Here is a 17,394-nt window from a genome sequence, read left to right on the forward strand (position 1 = left end):
GGTTAAGAAATGTAGCTTTTTAGTTTTCAAAATGGGGGAAATTGCTGTGCTGACAGAGGGATTTTGACTGTAGCCTCTGGCAACCCTGCACAGGACTTTTCAGGACTTACGCACATGTTGTACTCTGATAGACTCAAAGAATGGAACCTGTTCAGTCTCGAGCAGAGTAGACAGTGTATTGACCATAATCCAGGTCTTCAAAATCCCCATTGATAAAGTAGACCTAGCCAAAGGGTGAAACATGCATTTGAGGACACCAGTGGAAATTATGGGTAAGAACATTTAGGACTGAAGCCAGGAAGTATTTCTTTACACCAAGAGTTGTGGGAATCTGCAAACCACTGAGACATGTAGTTGAAGCAGAGACTTTGACAACCTTTAGGAAAGTGTCTGGATGAGACATTGGGAATGCTTAGCCGTTAGCTAAAGAAACAAGCTTGATGGACTGAGTGGACTTCTCTCATTTGTGAAATTTCTTGTGTTCTTATGCACAGAAAGTGCTTGATGGACGTGCACACTAAATGCTTGCAGGTAATGTTGTCTGGCGACTCTAAATTAGCCCTGGGCTATCTTATGAATCCAGCATCCTGCAAGCAAATCCTGTGCCATTTAAATTAGCATGTTCTCCCTTATTAATGTAGAACAATGTGCTCCTGTTCATCTGGGGATTCAATCTGTACCTGATTGTTGAGCCTAACAGCATCCAACAATATTCAAATATTGGTTGTTTAAACCATACATTTATATCTTCCAGATGTGTGCCATTATACCTCTCCAGTATCGATACATTTATTTTAAAAATACTTAATACTTAATTGAATACTTAATGTATTTACTGGGTATTTGTGCATTTTTGGCTGCTGTTGTAGCTCTGCAATTTCCTTTGGGATTAGTAAAGTATCTATTTATCATATAGTGCCATACATATCAATGTATATATCGATCGATCGATCGATCACCGCACCGGCTGGATTTACTTTGACGTTACTTACCCGCGTTAACTAAAAGGGGTGTGGCTGGGCGCTCAGGCGGAAATGCGTCACACCGAAGCGACTTTCTTCTGTGAATGACGGTCACCACCACGGTCTTAACTTTAAAAAGTAGACAGCTTTAATGTGACTATTAATTGGCGTGTAAATAAATAGAAATATAGAGGGTTCCGCAATTTAAAGTAAATATGAAGCAGCACAAAAATGCATGGCGTGCACTAGTTGTCTTTGAATAGGGAATTAAAAAGGGAGGGTTGAGCGATTAAGAATATTTACCTGTGACCCTTTTTAGTAGCTGTGCAAGTATAACACGGAGGCTATGGCGTGTGTGGCGCCTTCCTCCGCCTTTAAGGAACAGCTGTCTTCCAGCATCGAGCGGGAACTAAGCGCGACTTCACGAGCCGTCCTTGGCACCCTGTCGGAATTTACCAACGGCGATTTTTCCGTTTTTCAAGCTGAAAGAGATAAGCGGCAGCACGTTTCTCTACAAAGGAGAGCCGAGACGGAGAATTACATTTCTTTAATCAATGAGGAGGCAGCGAAAGCGGCTACGGATGTTATCATGAAGAACTTCAGTGGGATAGTCACGCTGATGGAAGAAGCGGTGAAGGCGGCAGCGCAGATCATCACCACGCAGCTGACAAGCCTCGTGGATAAAAGATTCGCCGACTTCCAGCTTGAAATGTTCGGGAAAGATAAAGAGATTGAGAGTCTGAAGTTGCAGCTGGACATCTGCCGGAGTGACTTGAGCGCCGTGCTTGACCACCACGGCTCGACAGGCGGGACGATCGCAGCGTGGAGATCGAGTGAAGCGGCGAGGGGGAGAGGTAAGGAGGCCTGTTGTTTTAGTGTCATAAGAGAAAGCGGGCTGGTGTGTTTCATCTACTGCAATGGCGAGTAAACAAGTCTCGGGAAATCGTTTTGAGCGAGCGTTACTTGGATGTTTTCAGTGCTACATTTTGAGGCCAAGTTATAGACAAATATATTTTTTTCTAACATTACAGACGGGGACACAACGATTTGTGATATTTTTTGTTAATGATTGCACTTTGGACTTTACCGCTACCTCGGCTCAAAGCAAGAGCCAACTCGCCACCTGCCACACCACATGCACTGCAGAGCAGGTTATCCGCCTGACGCTAAAGCATTTTTGACCCGACCAGTACCTGACTGAGAGACCATCGACAGGGACACTCGGGTACTGTCTTAGAGGTCAACAGTGGCAGTAGATTTTCTACTTAACATATTTCTTAAGTAGAGCCCGTTTATTTACTAATAAAACAATATTTTTTGAGCGGTGGGGCATAGTTTTAGTTGCTTTGCATGTGACAATTCAGAACCCTTATTTGTTTGTAGTACTAGGGCGTTGTTCCATGTTAGCCATTATGAATGTAGTGACAAGTCAAGTAAAATGACACCTTTTATTGGCTAACTAAAAAAGATTAAAATATGCAAGCTTCTGGGGCCTGAGTTGCCTCGATAGCTTTCATTTTGTAATCTTTTTTTTTAGTTAGCCAATAAAAGGTGTCAGTTTACTTGTCAATTTGTTTTAATTGTTGCCTGTTTTCTTATAAAACCGTCGGTTAGTAATGAGCAAATGACATGCTTCCATTTAAACCTGAATATATACATCATAGTGCACCTGTGTTAATAAAACGTTTTGAAATAAATGAGAGAGAGAGAAAATGACATATGGATGAAGATCTCAGCACAGAATATACAGTTTTTGCCTTGGAAGAATGAAAGCACTAAAAAGTTATATAATACTAAGGTTCATTATCTATTAGGCCTGGCTTCTAATTATGAAGGTGTTTGGGATGAAAACCTACAACCACTGCAGACATATAAGACCGGAGTTGAGTACCCTGATCTAGGGCTGCTGCTGCTATCTTTAAATGATATTTAGAGCTCTTGTCAATTTTAGTTGTTCATATTCAATTTGTAAATGTAGTATATGATGTGCCTCATCAGTCCAACAATCTTCTACACTTGGTGTAAAGTATAGACAGCAGCCCACCAGTTGTTTTCAAAACGTGGAAGCCTAGAGCATAGACTCAGTTACTACTTCAAGGCACTAAAGGAGGAGAGAACTGCTGGCGATATGAACAAGTATTGAAGGTAATTAAAAAAACATCAAAGCAGAAATAGACTAGAGCAAGCGGCCTCAATCCATAAAACAGGCTATCACCTTCATCTGAGCTGAAAGCAGTCACTGAGCAGCCTCTGCAAAGAGGATCTCCAAATGTATTGCTTGGCAGCATCACACCCTCCACACTGACCCTTAACACAGGTACACCACAGGTTAGTGTCATTAGCCTCTATTTACTACATGTTCACCCCAAACTGTGTAGCCAAATGCAGTTCCAACTCCATCATTAAATTTCTTGATGACGCCAACATCATAGACCTCATTAGCAACAATGATGGCTTACAGGTTTACCTGCTGACTCTGTGGCACCAGGACAAGAAAGTCACTCTTGATATCTGCAAAACCAAGGACCATGTCATAAACATCAGGAAGCAGATGCTAGACAACAGTGCCATCTGCATCAGAGGGGATTCTGGGGATTGGGTGAGCAGCTTTAATTTTCTTGGTGTATCCATCAGTAATGTAACTGGGTACAACACATCTTGGGTATTGTCCAGGAGACTCACCAACAGCTGTGGAAATTGCAGATTTTTCACAAACTTCCACAGGTGCACAGTGGACTTCATCCACACCAGCAGTATCGAATCCCGGTACAGTACCTGCTCTACTCAGGAATGTAAAGTGGGTATGAAGGTGGTAAAGAATATTACGAACACCCAGCTGCCTTTTCTTTAGGACATATGTAACCCTTACTGCATTAGAAAGGCAAACAAGATCATTAAAGGCCCAAGCTATCATGTACAGCCACTTTTATCACACCTTCCATTGGGCACACCGTACAAGGTCATTGGCACTCACACCAGCAAGTTCAAGGTTTTTAGTTTGTTGCATGCAAAGCCATACAGGAGTGTAAGATACGGCGAAATGTCCCCCCCCCCCAGTAGATTCCAGACTCTGCCTGTAGAAAAAGCTAATACTAATGTAATACCATAAAATGCAACATAGCAATAGCAGAAAAATCTAAAGAAATAGCAACACGAAAATCTAATGGTATTTATTTAACAATCCAATATCATATAGATAGAAACTCTTACAGAATTTAACAGTCTTTTTTAGGCTGCAGAGATGTCTGCCTAATTTTATCAGTGTTTAAAGTTTATTTCTGGGATGACTGGAGTCTTGAATGTCCTGGTAGACTTGACCATGTACTGCCTGATGAAGATACCTTGTAGAGTGGGAGTGCCAGTAATCCAGTCAACTAGGCACACATCCCTCTGTAGTGGTTTCCGCACATGGATAGTGCAGTTTCGAAACCAGGCAGGGATACACACTGTGTGGATGCTGTCCATGGCTGCAGATTAAACAATCTGTAGAAATAAGCAGAGGCTGATTGGGGGCAGGGGGTGGAATTTAAACTTCCTCAACTGGTTAAGGTTGTAAAAGGCTGTGTGTGGCTTAGCTGATATGGTCTGTATGTGTGGTCCGTATCATTTCCTCAGCAATATGAACCCTGAGGTATTTAAAACTGCTTACCCTCTCCTTAGGGGTACTGTTGATAACAAGAGGGTTATAATTGCTCTGTCAAACCCTCTTGAAGTCGGTGGCCATCACATTGGTTTTGCTGACATTCAGGTCTGCCCTCGGGTTGTTCGCTTATTGATCAGCCAATTATAATAGCAAATATTATAACGTAAAAATTGTTTATACTATATACCAAATACTTGCAAATATATTTTATATAATTATGTATGTGCATGTACATTGCATTCAAAAATATGCAGGCCCATTCACTTTTTTCACATTTTGTTATCTTACATCCTTCTTGTAAAATCTTTTAAATTATTTTATTTTTCCTCTCCATGCAACACTGTGTAACCCAGAATGATGAAGTGAAAACAGGACGGCTAGTACCCTTTTCTATTACCGTGACGCAAATCGAATTTTCGTTTTTAACATTAGGGACCTATAGGCAACTATGCTTCACCCCCACTAATTTTAAGGTTAGTATTTGTGGTTGGGGTAGGTCAGTCTAATAATTAAAACTACAAAAAATATGCAACCATCATGTCTAATCAAATAAAATGATCAATGGAATGGGATGCGCCCAAGCAAATGTTCAAGTGTTAAGCCAAAAGAACTAAATGTCAATGTGATATTTTAGTCTTTTATTTTCAAAATCCTGTTTTCACTTTGACATAATTAAGAAAGCCTTATACTTGTCTTTAAAAGACCCCGAAAGTTGACAATCAGGATGTATCACAGCAAAACCCAAGCCTTGAGGTCAAAGGAAGTGCCTGCAGAGGTCCTGTCCAGTCAGTCTAACCTAAGATTAAAATGCAAGTTATACACTGAGAGGATATAAAATTGAAAAATGTGTATAAACTTTAGACAAAATGTGTAGAAATAAAATGATACAGTATTTCATGGAATTGCTCTGTTTAAGTTATACATTTGATTAAAGTTTGCCATAGCTTGATTGAGCAAAACCTGCAGCAAAAGCACCTAACTGGGCTTTTATCAAAATGTTTGCCATCACAAAATGCCTATTTTTGTCTCTTTAGGATAGTATTGTATTATTTCCACTGTTCTCAGGAAGCATGCAAGTAAGAATCTCTTTGTGCCATGTAGTATATACAAAACAGTACACTTGATCCTATCTTGGCAGGAGGCAGTAGTGTACGCTGAAGGGGACACCTGATTAACACGGGGCCCACCTTTGACCATGCCCACACACCTACCCATTAATTTAATTCTCACTCAGGCAACATTGCATTTAGACTCTGTATGTCCATCCTTTGCTTGTCGGGATACTCCAGTTTATTGTTATATTCTAAAAATAAGTGTTAGGTTGATTAGCTGTATGATGCAGTCCAGCGTTGGCACTTTTCTTATGGGCATTGCAGCTAGAAAGGGGCCTGTCCACTGCCATGACCCTCTGGTGTAATACGTAGGTTTGAAAAATGAAACGGTGTCTGCAATATCCCACTTAGAATGTCTTGGCTTAATAAAATGATACTTCTTTACTTATTGGATTAAATTATACCATTATTTATATCGTATGTTAAAGAAACTTGTCCAGATAGGTAATAACTTCTCTGGGTAAGTTTAAAGAAGTTATACTTTATCCAATTCGTTTATTTTCCCAGTTCACTTATCCAGAGCCCAATAGCATCAAGCCAAGGCATGATGCAGCCTAGCTCATTATAGACTGCAAACATTCTTCAGATTTATTTGATGTGTTATATTGTATTCATTATAGATAGATAGATAGATAGATAGATACTTTATTAATCCCAATGGGAAATTCACATTCTCCAGCAGCAGCATACTGATACAATAAATAATATTAAATTAAAGATTGATAATAATGCAGGTGAAAAAACAGACAATAACTTTGTATAATGTTAAATGTTAACATTTACCCCCCGGGTGGAATTGAAGAGTCGCATAGTTTGGGGGAGGAATATGCAGTTATATTATATTATATTATACAGTGGTGTGAAAAACTATTTGCCCCCTTCCTGATTTCTTATTCTTTTGCATGTTTGTCACACAAAATGTTTCTGATCATCAAACACATTTAACCATTAGTCAAATATAACACAAGTAAACACAAAATGCAGTTTTTAAATGATGGTGTTTATTATTTAGGGAGAAAAAAAATCCAAACCTACATGGCCCTGTGTGAAAAAGTAATTGCCCCCTTGTTAAAAAATAACCTAACTGTGGTGTATCACACCTGAGTTCATTTTCCGTAGCCACCCCCAGGCCTGATTACTGCCACACCTGTTTCAATCAAGAAATCACTTAAATAGGAGCTGCCTGACACAGAGAAGTAGACCAAAAGCACCTCCAAAGCTAGACATCACGCCAAGATCCAGAGAAATTCAGGAACAAATGAGAACAGAAGTAATTGAGATCTATCAGTCTGGTAAAGGTTATAAAGCCATTTCTAAAGCTTTGGGACTCCAGCGAACCACAGTGAGAGCCATTATCCACAAATGGCAAAAACATGGAACAGTGGTGAACCTTCCCAGGAGTGGCCGGCCGACCAAAATTACCCCAAGAGCGCAGAGACGACTCATCCGAGAGGTCACAAAAGACCCCAGGACAACGTCTAAAGAACTGCAGGCCTCACTTGCCTCAATTAAGGTCAGTGTTCACGACTCCACCATAAGAAAGAGACTGGGCAAAAACGGCCTGCATGGCAGATTTCCAAGACGCAAACCACTGTTAAGCAAAAAGAACATTAGGGCTCGTCTCAATTTTGCTAAGAAACATCTCAATGATTGCCAAGACTTTTGGGGAAATACCTTGTGGACTGATGAGTCAAAAGTTGAACTTTTTGGAAGGCAAATGTCCCGTTACATCTGGCGTAAAAGGAACACAGCATTTCAGAAAAAGAACATCATACCAACAGTAAAATATGGTGGTGGTAGTGTGATGGTCTGGGGTTGTTTTGCTGCTTCAGGACCTGGAAGGCTTGCTGTGATAGATGGAACCATGAATTCTACTGTCTACCAAAAAATCCTGAAGGAGAATGTCCGGCCATCTGTTCGTCAACTCAAGCTGAAGTGATCTTGGGTGCTGCAACAGGACAATGACCCAAAACACACCAGCAAATCCACCTCTGAATGGTGAAGAAAAACAAAATGAAGACTTTGGAGTGGCCTAGTCAAAGTCCTGACCTGAATCCAATTGAGATGCTATGGCATGACCTTAAAAAGGCGGTACATGCTAGAAAACCCTCAAATAAAGCTGAATTACAACAATTTTGCAAAGATGAGTGGGCCAAAATTCCTCCAGAGCGCTGTAATAGACTCATTGCAAGTTATCGCAAACGCTTGATTGCAGTTATTGCTGCTAAGGGTGGCCCAACCAGTTATTAGGTTCAGGGGGCAATTACTTTTTCACACTGGGCCATGTAGGTTTGGATTTTTTTTTCTCCCTAAATAATAAAAACCACCATTTACAAACTGCATTTTGTGTTTACTTGTGTTATATTTGACTAATGGTTAAATGTGTTTGATGATCAGAAACATTTTGTGTGACAAACATGCAAAAGAATAAGAAATCAGGAAGGGGGAAAATAGTTTTTCACACCACTGTATGTAGTCCACATAAGTTGCCTCACATGAACACCACACTATATCCACTGAACAGTTAGAGAAGCAAGGTTACGCTGGATCAGGTTTGTGATAGTAACATGAATTTTGGGTTTGTTGGTCCTCATCCTTATAAATGTATGTGTAGCTAGTCTCTGCCAGATTCCCATGTTCAAGCTGGTTGATAGTTAGGGTTCAGCATTTAGACAAATGCTTAGCAAAAGAAAATCTACAGTCCAATAAAATTCATGTTTTAACCTTTAGAGGGAATTCAAAAAAGAGCAAATCGCACACAAAAAAAAAATAATCAGAAAACGTTTCATCACACGCACACCCAGAGTAGGTTTCCCTCACTACGCTACTGTGAAGTCCTAGGTTATCTTATGTTAAGCTTCAGTTACATTGTATACTTGAGTTGCATTACTTTTCCAGCTACAACTACAGTTATGGGATACAGGTTATGATTTGAAACTGTTGGCCTCACCATGCCTTGTTAACTGTAGAACTGAACAAAGACTGAATGTCCTCGCAGTAGGAAAATAAGTTAGAACCTTTCATTATCTCTATATGGACAGTCATTATAATATGACTTAGGAAAATACTTATATTAATATAGTAATAAAAATGGCTAGTACAGTATGTTTAAAAAATCATTTTTAGAAGCGCGGTTTAATTTTTAGTGTGTTTAAAACTTTTTATATTTAATGCAGATAAAGAAGATGCTGCTCTTCATAGCGCTGCAGTGTCTCACAGTGAAATGATTCACATAGAAGAGGACATACTAAATTGGGAGTCCTGTATTCCAGTCCAAGGATCTTCGAAACAGGGCACTGCAGTCAGTGAGCAGATTATTTGCAACACTGATGATAAGGATGTTAAACCAGAAACTGCTATGCTGATAAAAGGTGGATCAAGGCAGGATCCAGTGCAGATTAAAAATGAAGTGTGCGATCAGGAGTCTGCGCACTATAATTCCATTAACTGTGAGTCGGAGTCTACTGGGCTGTCGGAGAGGCAATGCTTGAAGTCTGCTTCTGAGCATAGCTGGCCAGTAATGGAAGAGATGTCTAAAACTGCATCTAGTCAGAGAGCACAGCATAGTCCTCAGCTGCCATCTTCAAGCATTGAGCAGTGTACATCTGAATCGCTGCAATGGGACAGGGAGATAAGTGAGGACCACTCCTCTGGAAGAGAACAGAATGGAAAACCAACTTCTGATGAAAGCCTACCTCGATCAAGTAAGTTAATGAATTGTGTTAAAATGATTGTTCCACCGATGGTGTGGTTTAAACTTTTGGCTTTTTATAACCTGTAACAAATCGTAAAGCAGTTAAAATTAAAGCCCACAAAGTATTTTGTTTAGCCGGAATGCTGACAGAGTGGTTAGTCTTACTACATTACAAAGTTCCCATCTGTGCAGTTTTTGTACATTTTTCCCTTGTCCAAATGTGTTTTTTTTTTCCTTCCAGATACCCTTATTTCATCCCACTGTGAAGTTTGACTAGTGGGTAAATCTAAACTGATCTTGTATGCGAAAGTCTGAGCCTTGTCATGATCTGGCATGTTATCTAAGCTTGGCCTGTACTTTAGTTTTTGAAGGATGCCAGACTTATCGTCTTCCCTTCCTAACCCTGTGATAAGAATACAAGTTCCAAAAATGTATAGATGGTAATTCATCTTGATGGGGGTACCTGAAGTCATTGTGATCGACTTACAAGAATATTTTTGGAACCATTACTTTGTGAGTAAAAGATTCAAAAAGTGAATTGCAAAGAAACCACTTATACTGTATGTTTACATGCATGGATAGACGGATGTTTCTTCCTTGAGCATAATTAAACTTTCCTCCTCAGCTACAGCCCCACTTGTGCTAAAATATGCTTCCATTCTTACTTGAGTCCCAACCGCCACTTACAGAATTAATTTCTATTCCTAACTATTTAAAAAATAATATTAAGGTATTCAAAACACACAAGTAAAATCAGACATTTATAAGTGCTGAAGATAAGGGCAACCATTTTTCATTTACTTGTGTAAAAGTTCTAATAAGTCTTTAGCTACTGTTTCAAACGCAGACATAAACTGGAGTGGAATGATACTTTTAGGGTTTAGGAGAAGTACTGAAAAAACAGACCTCTGTAGCCCTCTGCCTAATACATCTGTAGATCCTGGAGGAGCGCAAGATCTGAAGCTGAAGGCAGTCTGTTAAAGTCAAGTCAAAAATGTAAAAAGGCTAATTCTGGATGTGTAAAATCAATATATAAAATGCATGAATGTTGTATCTTGTATTTGGAGTAATGTTACACTGAAATTGCCACAAATTAAACCACCATTCTTGGATATCCGGCTGTACAATACAATACAATACAGTTTATTTCTGTATAGTCCAAAATCACGCAAGAAGTGCCGCAATGGGCTTTAACAGGCCCTACCTATTGACAGCCCCCCAGCCTTGATTCTCTAAGAAGACAAGGAAAAACTCTCAAAAAAACCCTTGTAGGGAAAAAAATGGAAGAAACCTTGGGAAAGGTAGTTCAAAAAGAGACCCCTTTCTAGGTAGGTTGGGTGTGCAGTGGGTGTCAAAAAGAAGGGGCTGTCAGTTTTTGCTTTAAAATAAGAGTCTTGTAATATATTTGAACTTCCTTTTGCTACCGAGTTTGAATGTGACATGCCATCCTCTAAGTTCAGGTTGTGCACAATGGGGCTATTTTACATTTTGGATTCCCCCTTTAGAGCAGATATTTTATCCTTGTACCCCTGCCAGAGATGTTTCCCTCGAAGTTTTGTATCAAGTGTTCATGTCCTCTTTTGAGAACCAATGTGTAAATGGAGGTGCTGGACTTGCCTATGTTTGCATTATATTGCTTCATAGGCTAATGTCACACAAATCACATCTAAGTAACATTTTATTGTATGAATTATTTTCTAATAACATATTTTGAATGTGAACAATTTTATGTAGCACTTAGTTTAGTAATGCTGTAATTGTTTTTTGGTCACTTGTATTATCACTGTCTGTTTATAATTCACAGTACAACTTTATTATGCAAGATTATATTTAATAGTCTCAACTCGTGTGTTGCTGGACACCTTAGATGGGTAGTCAGCTTAAGCTAATAAAAAATAAATAAATCAGCCCCTGCTTTAATATTTTCGGGGGCTATTGATCATAGATTTTAGTTGTGCACGCAATGAAAAGGACATTTTGCTCCTCTTACTGAGGAATTGAAATGGCTGACATTAATTCCACTTATGAGCAGATGTCAACCTGTTACACACCGCACACTTTCTTAAGAAAGCCTATGATCATGGACAAGATATTCAAATGTCCCAGAGCATCACCTACCCTACACACATCCAATTATGTGTTAAGCTCACAAGAGTCATCCCAGCACCCTAAACCAGTGATGAATGTTAAAAGGACGTATGACCCAAATTTCTCGAGGTATACATTTAATTTGTTTGTGATGCCTTATGAACAAAATCTCTAGTGCATTGTCCGCTATGTGGAGCTACCAAACAAATCATATATAGAGACATTTGGAAACAAAGCATGACATTTACAGAAATAAATTGTTCAACTTTTTTAAAGTGAAAAAAATTTAAACCTTTAGGCTTCATGAAAGACAATATAGTGTTTGTACAACAAGCCAGCAGGCACTTGGGGTATCGTCTAATTGCACAAGAAATTGCCAGATATAAGACAGCTTACACTATTGCAGAATGGCTCTTCTTGTTTCCTGCAAAATAAAATATATTCCTCTGTGTGCTGTCTTTGCCAACTCCTGATTTAAACAAACTTGTGAAAAACGGATAAAGCCCAGGTTACCAATTTAAAAAAAAAAAAAAAAATCACTAAATTTGATTCAGTATTAAACAATCGTGTCCAATTATTTTTGGATGCCAACCCTGTCGTTTCATATATTATGTACAGTGCATTTAAATGTTGAATATATGTTTACAGTTTTTTGTTAATATATGCCATTCAAGGGAAAGTAATAATAATAATTCATTACAAAGTTGGATAGTTTAAAATTACTGCCAATAAGGGTCCATCACTGAATAAAAATAGCAAAGGTTTGGTTCCATGACCAAAAACATTCTAGAACCCCCTGGTCTAGAGCAGTAATTTTGTGCAGTAATACACGTTTATTGCACAGTGTATGCTTAAAGAAATCTGTGGGTTTATTGCAGTGGTTTCTTAGAAAACACCAGTAGCCTTAGGTTTTAATCCCAACCATTTTCAAAAATCAACGAGTTAGTCCTAATACCGGTACTAATTGATTTAATTGTTTTGTTAACAAGCCTTTTTCTTCTTATTTTGCATTCACAAAAATGTACCAGTCTTATATATTACTGAATTTCTTTTACATATAATACGGGGTTGCTATGTTCATTCTTATGTAGCTTAAAATTTCTTTTGGGTGTATTCCTTTCATGTTATAAATAAAAAAATTAATTGCAAAAAAAAAAGAAAGATTTGGAGTTGTTTGCTGTAACTTTAAATGTATACGATTCTTTTACTATTTTATTCTGTGGACTTTGCTTGCTTAACTGTATCAAAATACTAATTAGTGGCAAACGGTGGAAATGCTGATGCTAATGAAATTGAATGCTACAGCACAGACGCTACTGCATTATCATTCATTTTTGTCCTAATAACTAAGAAAAGTAGAATATTAATGAGCAAAATCTTAAATAATTCAATTAGCAGATATGCCACATGCACTTCAGAAGAGGTCATCCACCTGATGTTAAGCAAGTACCAGGCAGTACTTGGATGGGAGACCATTTAGTAAAAGCATGGGCTGCTGCTGGAGGATGTGTTGGCTAGACCAGCAGGGGGCGCTTATCCAGTGGTCTGAATGTGGATCCCAATGCCCCCGTGCAATGATGGAGACACTGTGCTGTTAAAATGGCGCAATCCTTCGGATGAGATGTAAAACCAAAGTCCCGACTCTCTGTGGTCATAAAAGATCCCTGGGCAAGGTGTATCCTGACATCCAGGCTAAATTGACCTCCATGGCCTAATCATTCTGGCTTCCTAATCATCTCCTGTCTCTAACTGGCAATCTCTCTCTCTTACCACTTCACCACCTAATGTGTGGAGAGTATACTGGTGCAAACATGGCTGCTGTCGCATCATGCAGGTGGATGCTACACATTAGTGGTGGTTGAAATGGCTCCTCACTCACTATGAAAAGTGCTTTGAGTAGTAAGAAAAGTAGTAACAAAAATGTAGCAATCTATGGATTGAGACAAAGGGGGGCAGAAACTGGGAAATAACAGTTTGCTCCATGAAGACAGAATTTTTTGACAGGGACACCTACAGTTATGGTGTTTGACTTTACATTGATTTAAACCCTTTTCTTAACTAAATTGCACATAAATGAATGTAGCACTAAAATAGCCACTCTGCTTCAACATTCACTGTCATTTGCACCTGTGTTTGTACTGCTTGTCACTTCTTCTTCCTTTGGCTACTCTTGTTAGGGGTTGCCACAGCAGATTATCTTCTTCCATAGCTTTCTGTCCTCTGCATCTTGTTCTGTTACACCCATCATGACCCATGTCCTCTCTCACCACATCCATAAACCTTCTCTTAGGCCTTCCTCTTTTCATGGCAGCTCTTGCCACTAATTGTCAGTATTTTGATACAATTAAAGGAGCAACTGCCATAGTAAAAGTTGAAATAAAAAGAAAATTGTAAAAGTGAGTTAAGTATTAAGCTATGGCAAATATACAAATCTGAATTTCTTTTGTGTATAAATATCATACTACTACAATTTTCCGACTGCAACATATGTGAGAAAAAGCCAGCCAATGAAACATTTAGGTAATGAGAGTTACTGTACGTGTGATCTGGGATTTGTGAAACTGGTTGGAATAAACAGCTGCAGCCACAGTGGTGTCACAGGACTGAACTTTAGAACCACTAATTTATAAGAATTGGTTCAGTTTTAGAAATGAGTGTCATTTCTTCATTGTGATTTGTGTAATATTTACCATCTCTCTCTCCCTCTCTCTCCCTCTCTCTCTCTCTCTCTCTCCACCCTCAAAGCAAATTTCCGAAAACCCAGAAGCCCCTTTCTGTCTGCATTCTCCCAGGCCCCTCAGTATGATCTCCACCAGACCTGGCACGAGCCTACATCTCAAAGTGAAAACATGAGAACAACAAAAGGTTTGTCAGAGAGTGAAAAATACTCTCCACTAGAATGCAATGCTGCCCCTGTCCCAAAGATGACTGGACCAGACGCCGTTGAAAGTGCTCCATGGATCCCATCTGTGCCTTCTTACCATTGCTCCGTTTGTGCAAAGGACTTCAAACAGAAAACTCATTTTGAGGAACACAAGAAAGTTCATTCTGGAGAGAAATCCTATTGTTGTACTGAATGTGGAAAGAAATTTGTGAAGAGCGGCAGCTTTCTTCGACATCAGAGAAGTCACACGGTACAGAAGGCATATTGTACCGAATGGGGGGAAAGCATTAACCAAGAGAACAGCCTGGGGCAACATCAGCAAAGTCATGCCAGGGAGAAGACCTATGGTTGTAGTGAATGTGGAGAGAGATTCAGACAGAAAACCATGCTCCAACAGCATCAGCTGCTTCACAACAGGCAGAAGCCATACTGCTGCACAGTGTGCGGTAAACGATACACCCAGAAAAACAGTCTAATGCAGCATCAGAGGATTCACACAGGGGAGAAGCCATATTGTTGCAATGAATGTGGCAGGAGATTCATCCAGAAAATCCATCTCCTACAACATGAGAGGATTCACACCGGAGAAAGGCCATACAGTTGCACTGAATGTGGGAAAAGATTCATACAGAAGAGTAGTCTTTTGCACCATCAGAAAGTTCACAATGGAGGAAAGCCATATTGCTGCAATACATGTGGGGAGAAATTCACATTAAAGAGTAACCTTATGCAGCATCAGAGCATACATACTGGATCAAACCCGTATTTGATGCATTGATCCTAAAGACTAAAATCAAATATCTGGCCAAAAATTTTTTTTTTTTTCCCCCAAAATGACATTCTACTGAAGTTGGAAAAATAACTTGTAAACCCTCGACGTGTATGAAGAGGTTAAAGAGCGGAGAGACCAAAGATTTAAAATGCAAAAAAAAGATGCCTTTTATGTAAGTTGTTAAAAGATACAAAATAAATAACTTCTTTAAGTACCATGAGGCATCTCAACCTGTAAACGTAAGGTTATCCAGCAGACCGATTCCAATGTGGTGCCTGTTACCTTTCATTTCAGTTCATATTTGTACATTAATTTACCTGGATATTAGCCAGTTATTATTGCATTCTTTAAGCAAATTGTTGTTTTTTTTTTTCTGCAAATACACTTAATCATGTTCATAAGGTGTTCCTGGTGTAATCTCAAAATATGTGAGAAAGCTGCATCCCAGCCTTGCAAATAAAGCTGAAGTCATATTGCACTACTTCTAGTTGTGGGGTTTGTGAGATTTACCTACCAAGGTTGCTGATCGTGTTAGGAGGCCATGTCAGTTTAAATGACTGAAAGCCGTTGGGCATGTCTACTTTACCGACCTGAGTACTGTCCTAGCTCAGTTGTGCTCTTCCCTTTTTTTGTGACAGCCAGTTGCATGCTGCTTGACAGCGCTGGCACTGTGTGAAGATGCGGGTTCGGCTCCGTGCTCCCACCTTCTGTTAGGGAGCCCTTGAACCCAACACCGTCGGTAATGTCACCGATGAGCTAGACAGTGAGGCAATAACAATGAGCAAGGGGATGATGTAATAAAGGTGCACTAGTGCTTTTATTATAACAAGTCAACGAAAACAAAGTGCAACAATGTTCAAAGTAAAGTGCTGTGCAGTTCAAAATCTTCATTAAATAAATAATCCATAAAAGAAACGTGTGGAGGTTAAAATACAAACACAAAACAACTATCCTTTAAAACGAGGTTAAAACGATCAACAGGAAACAGTCTTTAAAACCAAATGACAAGCCTGGTGCTTCTTCTCTTTAGCCTGGTGGCTCTCCTGCTACTCTTATCTGTGCTGCTCTACAGGAGAGACGCTCTCATTGCAGCTGGCCTTCTCTCCACATGACTGATCTGGATGCTCCCTGATCCCTGGCTTCGGTTCCGCTCTCCCGATCGAGACTTGGCTTTATACCTAAGGGCCAGGACACTCACATTGGGACTCCTACATCCAAGCCTCCCGACTCCCGCTGCCTTCTTGGCCTTATGCGGCCAGTCGCCCTTCACTGGTCACCCCCACTACTCATTCACTCAGCGGGAGCGACCACTACTACGACTCCTGGGTGTCGGCCTAACACCCAGGCTTCCACACAGCTGCCTGCGAGCGCTCATCCGCACCGGCTTTCTAGCCTAGGGGTACAACAAGATTTCCAGAATCAGAGGACCTTAGTGGGCGGGCAAGCACATAGTGATGGAGAAAGTCACTGATGTAGTTTGGCGCGAGGTTATTTAAGGCTTTGTAGGTTATTAGTAGGATTTTAAATTCAATTCTGTAGGACAGGGAGCCAGTGAAGACGAAGCAGGATGGGTGTGATGTGCTCGCTGTTGCTGGTCCGTGTAAGGACTCTTGTAGCCGAGTTTTGAATCAGCTGGAGCTGTGATATAAGATTAGAAGGGGCACCTGCCAGTTTGGGAATTACAATAATCGATGCGGGATGTGATAAAAGCATGGACAAGTTTCTCAGCATTAGAGAAGGAGAAGAAGGAGCGAACACGGGATATGTTACGGAGGTGAAAGTAAGAAAGTTTCTTAATGTGATTTATGTTGGCGGAATAAGTGAGGGAGGAATCAAAAATGACACCAAGATTTTTTTACAGTAGAGGCAGGTCTGATGAGATCACAGCCAAGATGGACTGGGAAGGAGCTCATTTTATTAAGTTGCACTTTAGTCCCAATTTACAGGAGTTCAGTTTTGTCACAATTTAATTTTAAAGAGTTCTTCTCCATCCAGGTTTTAATTTCACTGAGGCAAGTTGTGAGCTGAGAAAGCTCTGATGAAGTTCCACTTTTAACATTGAAGTAGAGTTGAGTATCACCTGCATAAAAATGATAACCCAGTCCATAGCTACAGATAATATGGCCAAGGGGAAGCATATAAATACAGAAGAGAAGAGGGCTGAGGACAGAGCCCTGAGGGACTCCTTGTGTGACTGGCGCTAAGCTGGACCTGCTGTTTCCAAGACTAACAAACTCTT

The 17,394-nt window shown here is 39.9% G+C and overlaps 1 protein-coding gene across 1 annotated transcript; it reads left to right on the top strand.

Annotated features, from left to right (window-relative positions):
• Window positions 1–1,024: 1,024 nt before the first annotated feature.
• On the top strand, window positions 1,025–15,634 carry LOC114662008 (zinc finger protein 397-like). Its single transcript, XM_028815290.2, has 3 exons — window positions 1,025–1,816; window positions 8,894–9,421; window positions 14,245–15,634. Exons 1-3 carry the CDS (start codon window positions 1,309–1,311, stop codon window positions 15,159–15,161), a joined length of 1,953 nt encoding a protein of 650 aa, XP_028671123.2. The 5' UTR covers window positions 1,025–1,308; the 3' UTR covers window positions 15,162–15,634.
• Window positions 15,635–17,394: the final 1,760 nt, after the last annotated feature.

This window comes from Erpetoichthys calabaricus, chromosome 12, assembly GCF_900747795.2.
Source record: "Erpetoichthys calabaricus chromosome 12, fErpCal1.3, whole genome shotgun sequence".
Taxonomy (NCBI): Eukaryota; Metazoa; Chordata; class Cladistia; order Polypteriformes; family Polypteridae; genus Erpetoichthys; species Erpetoichthys calabaricus.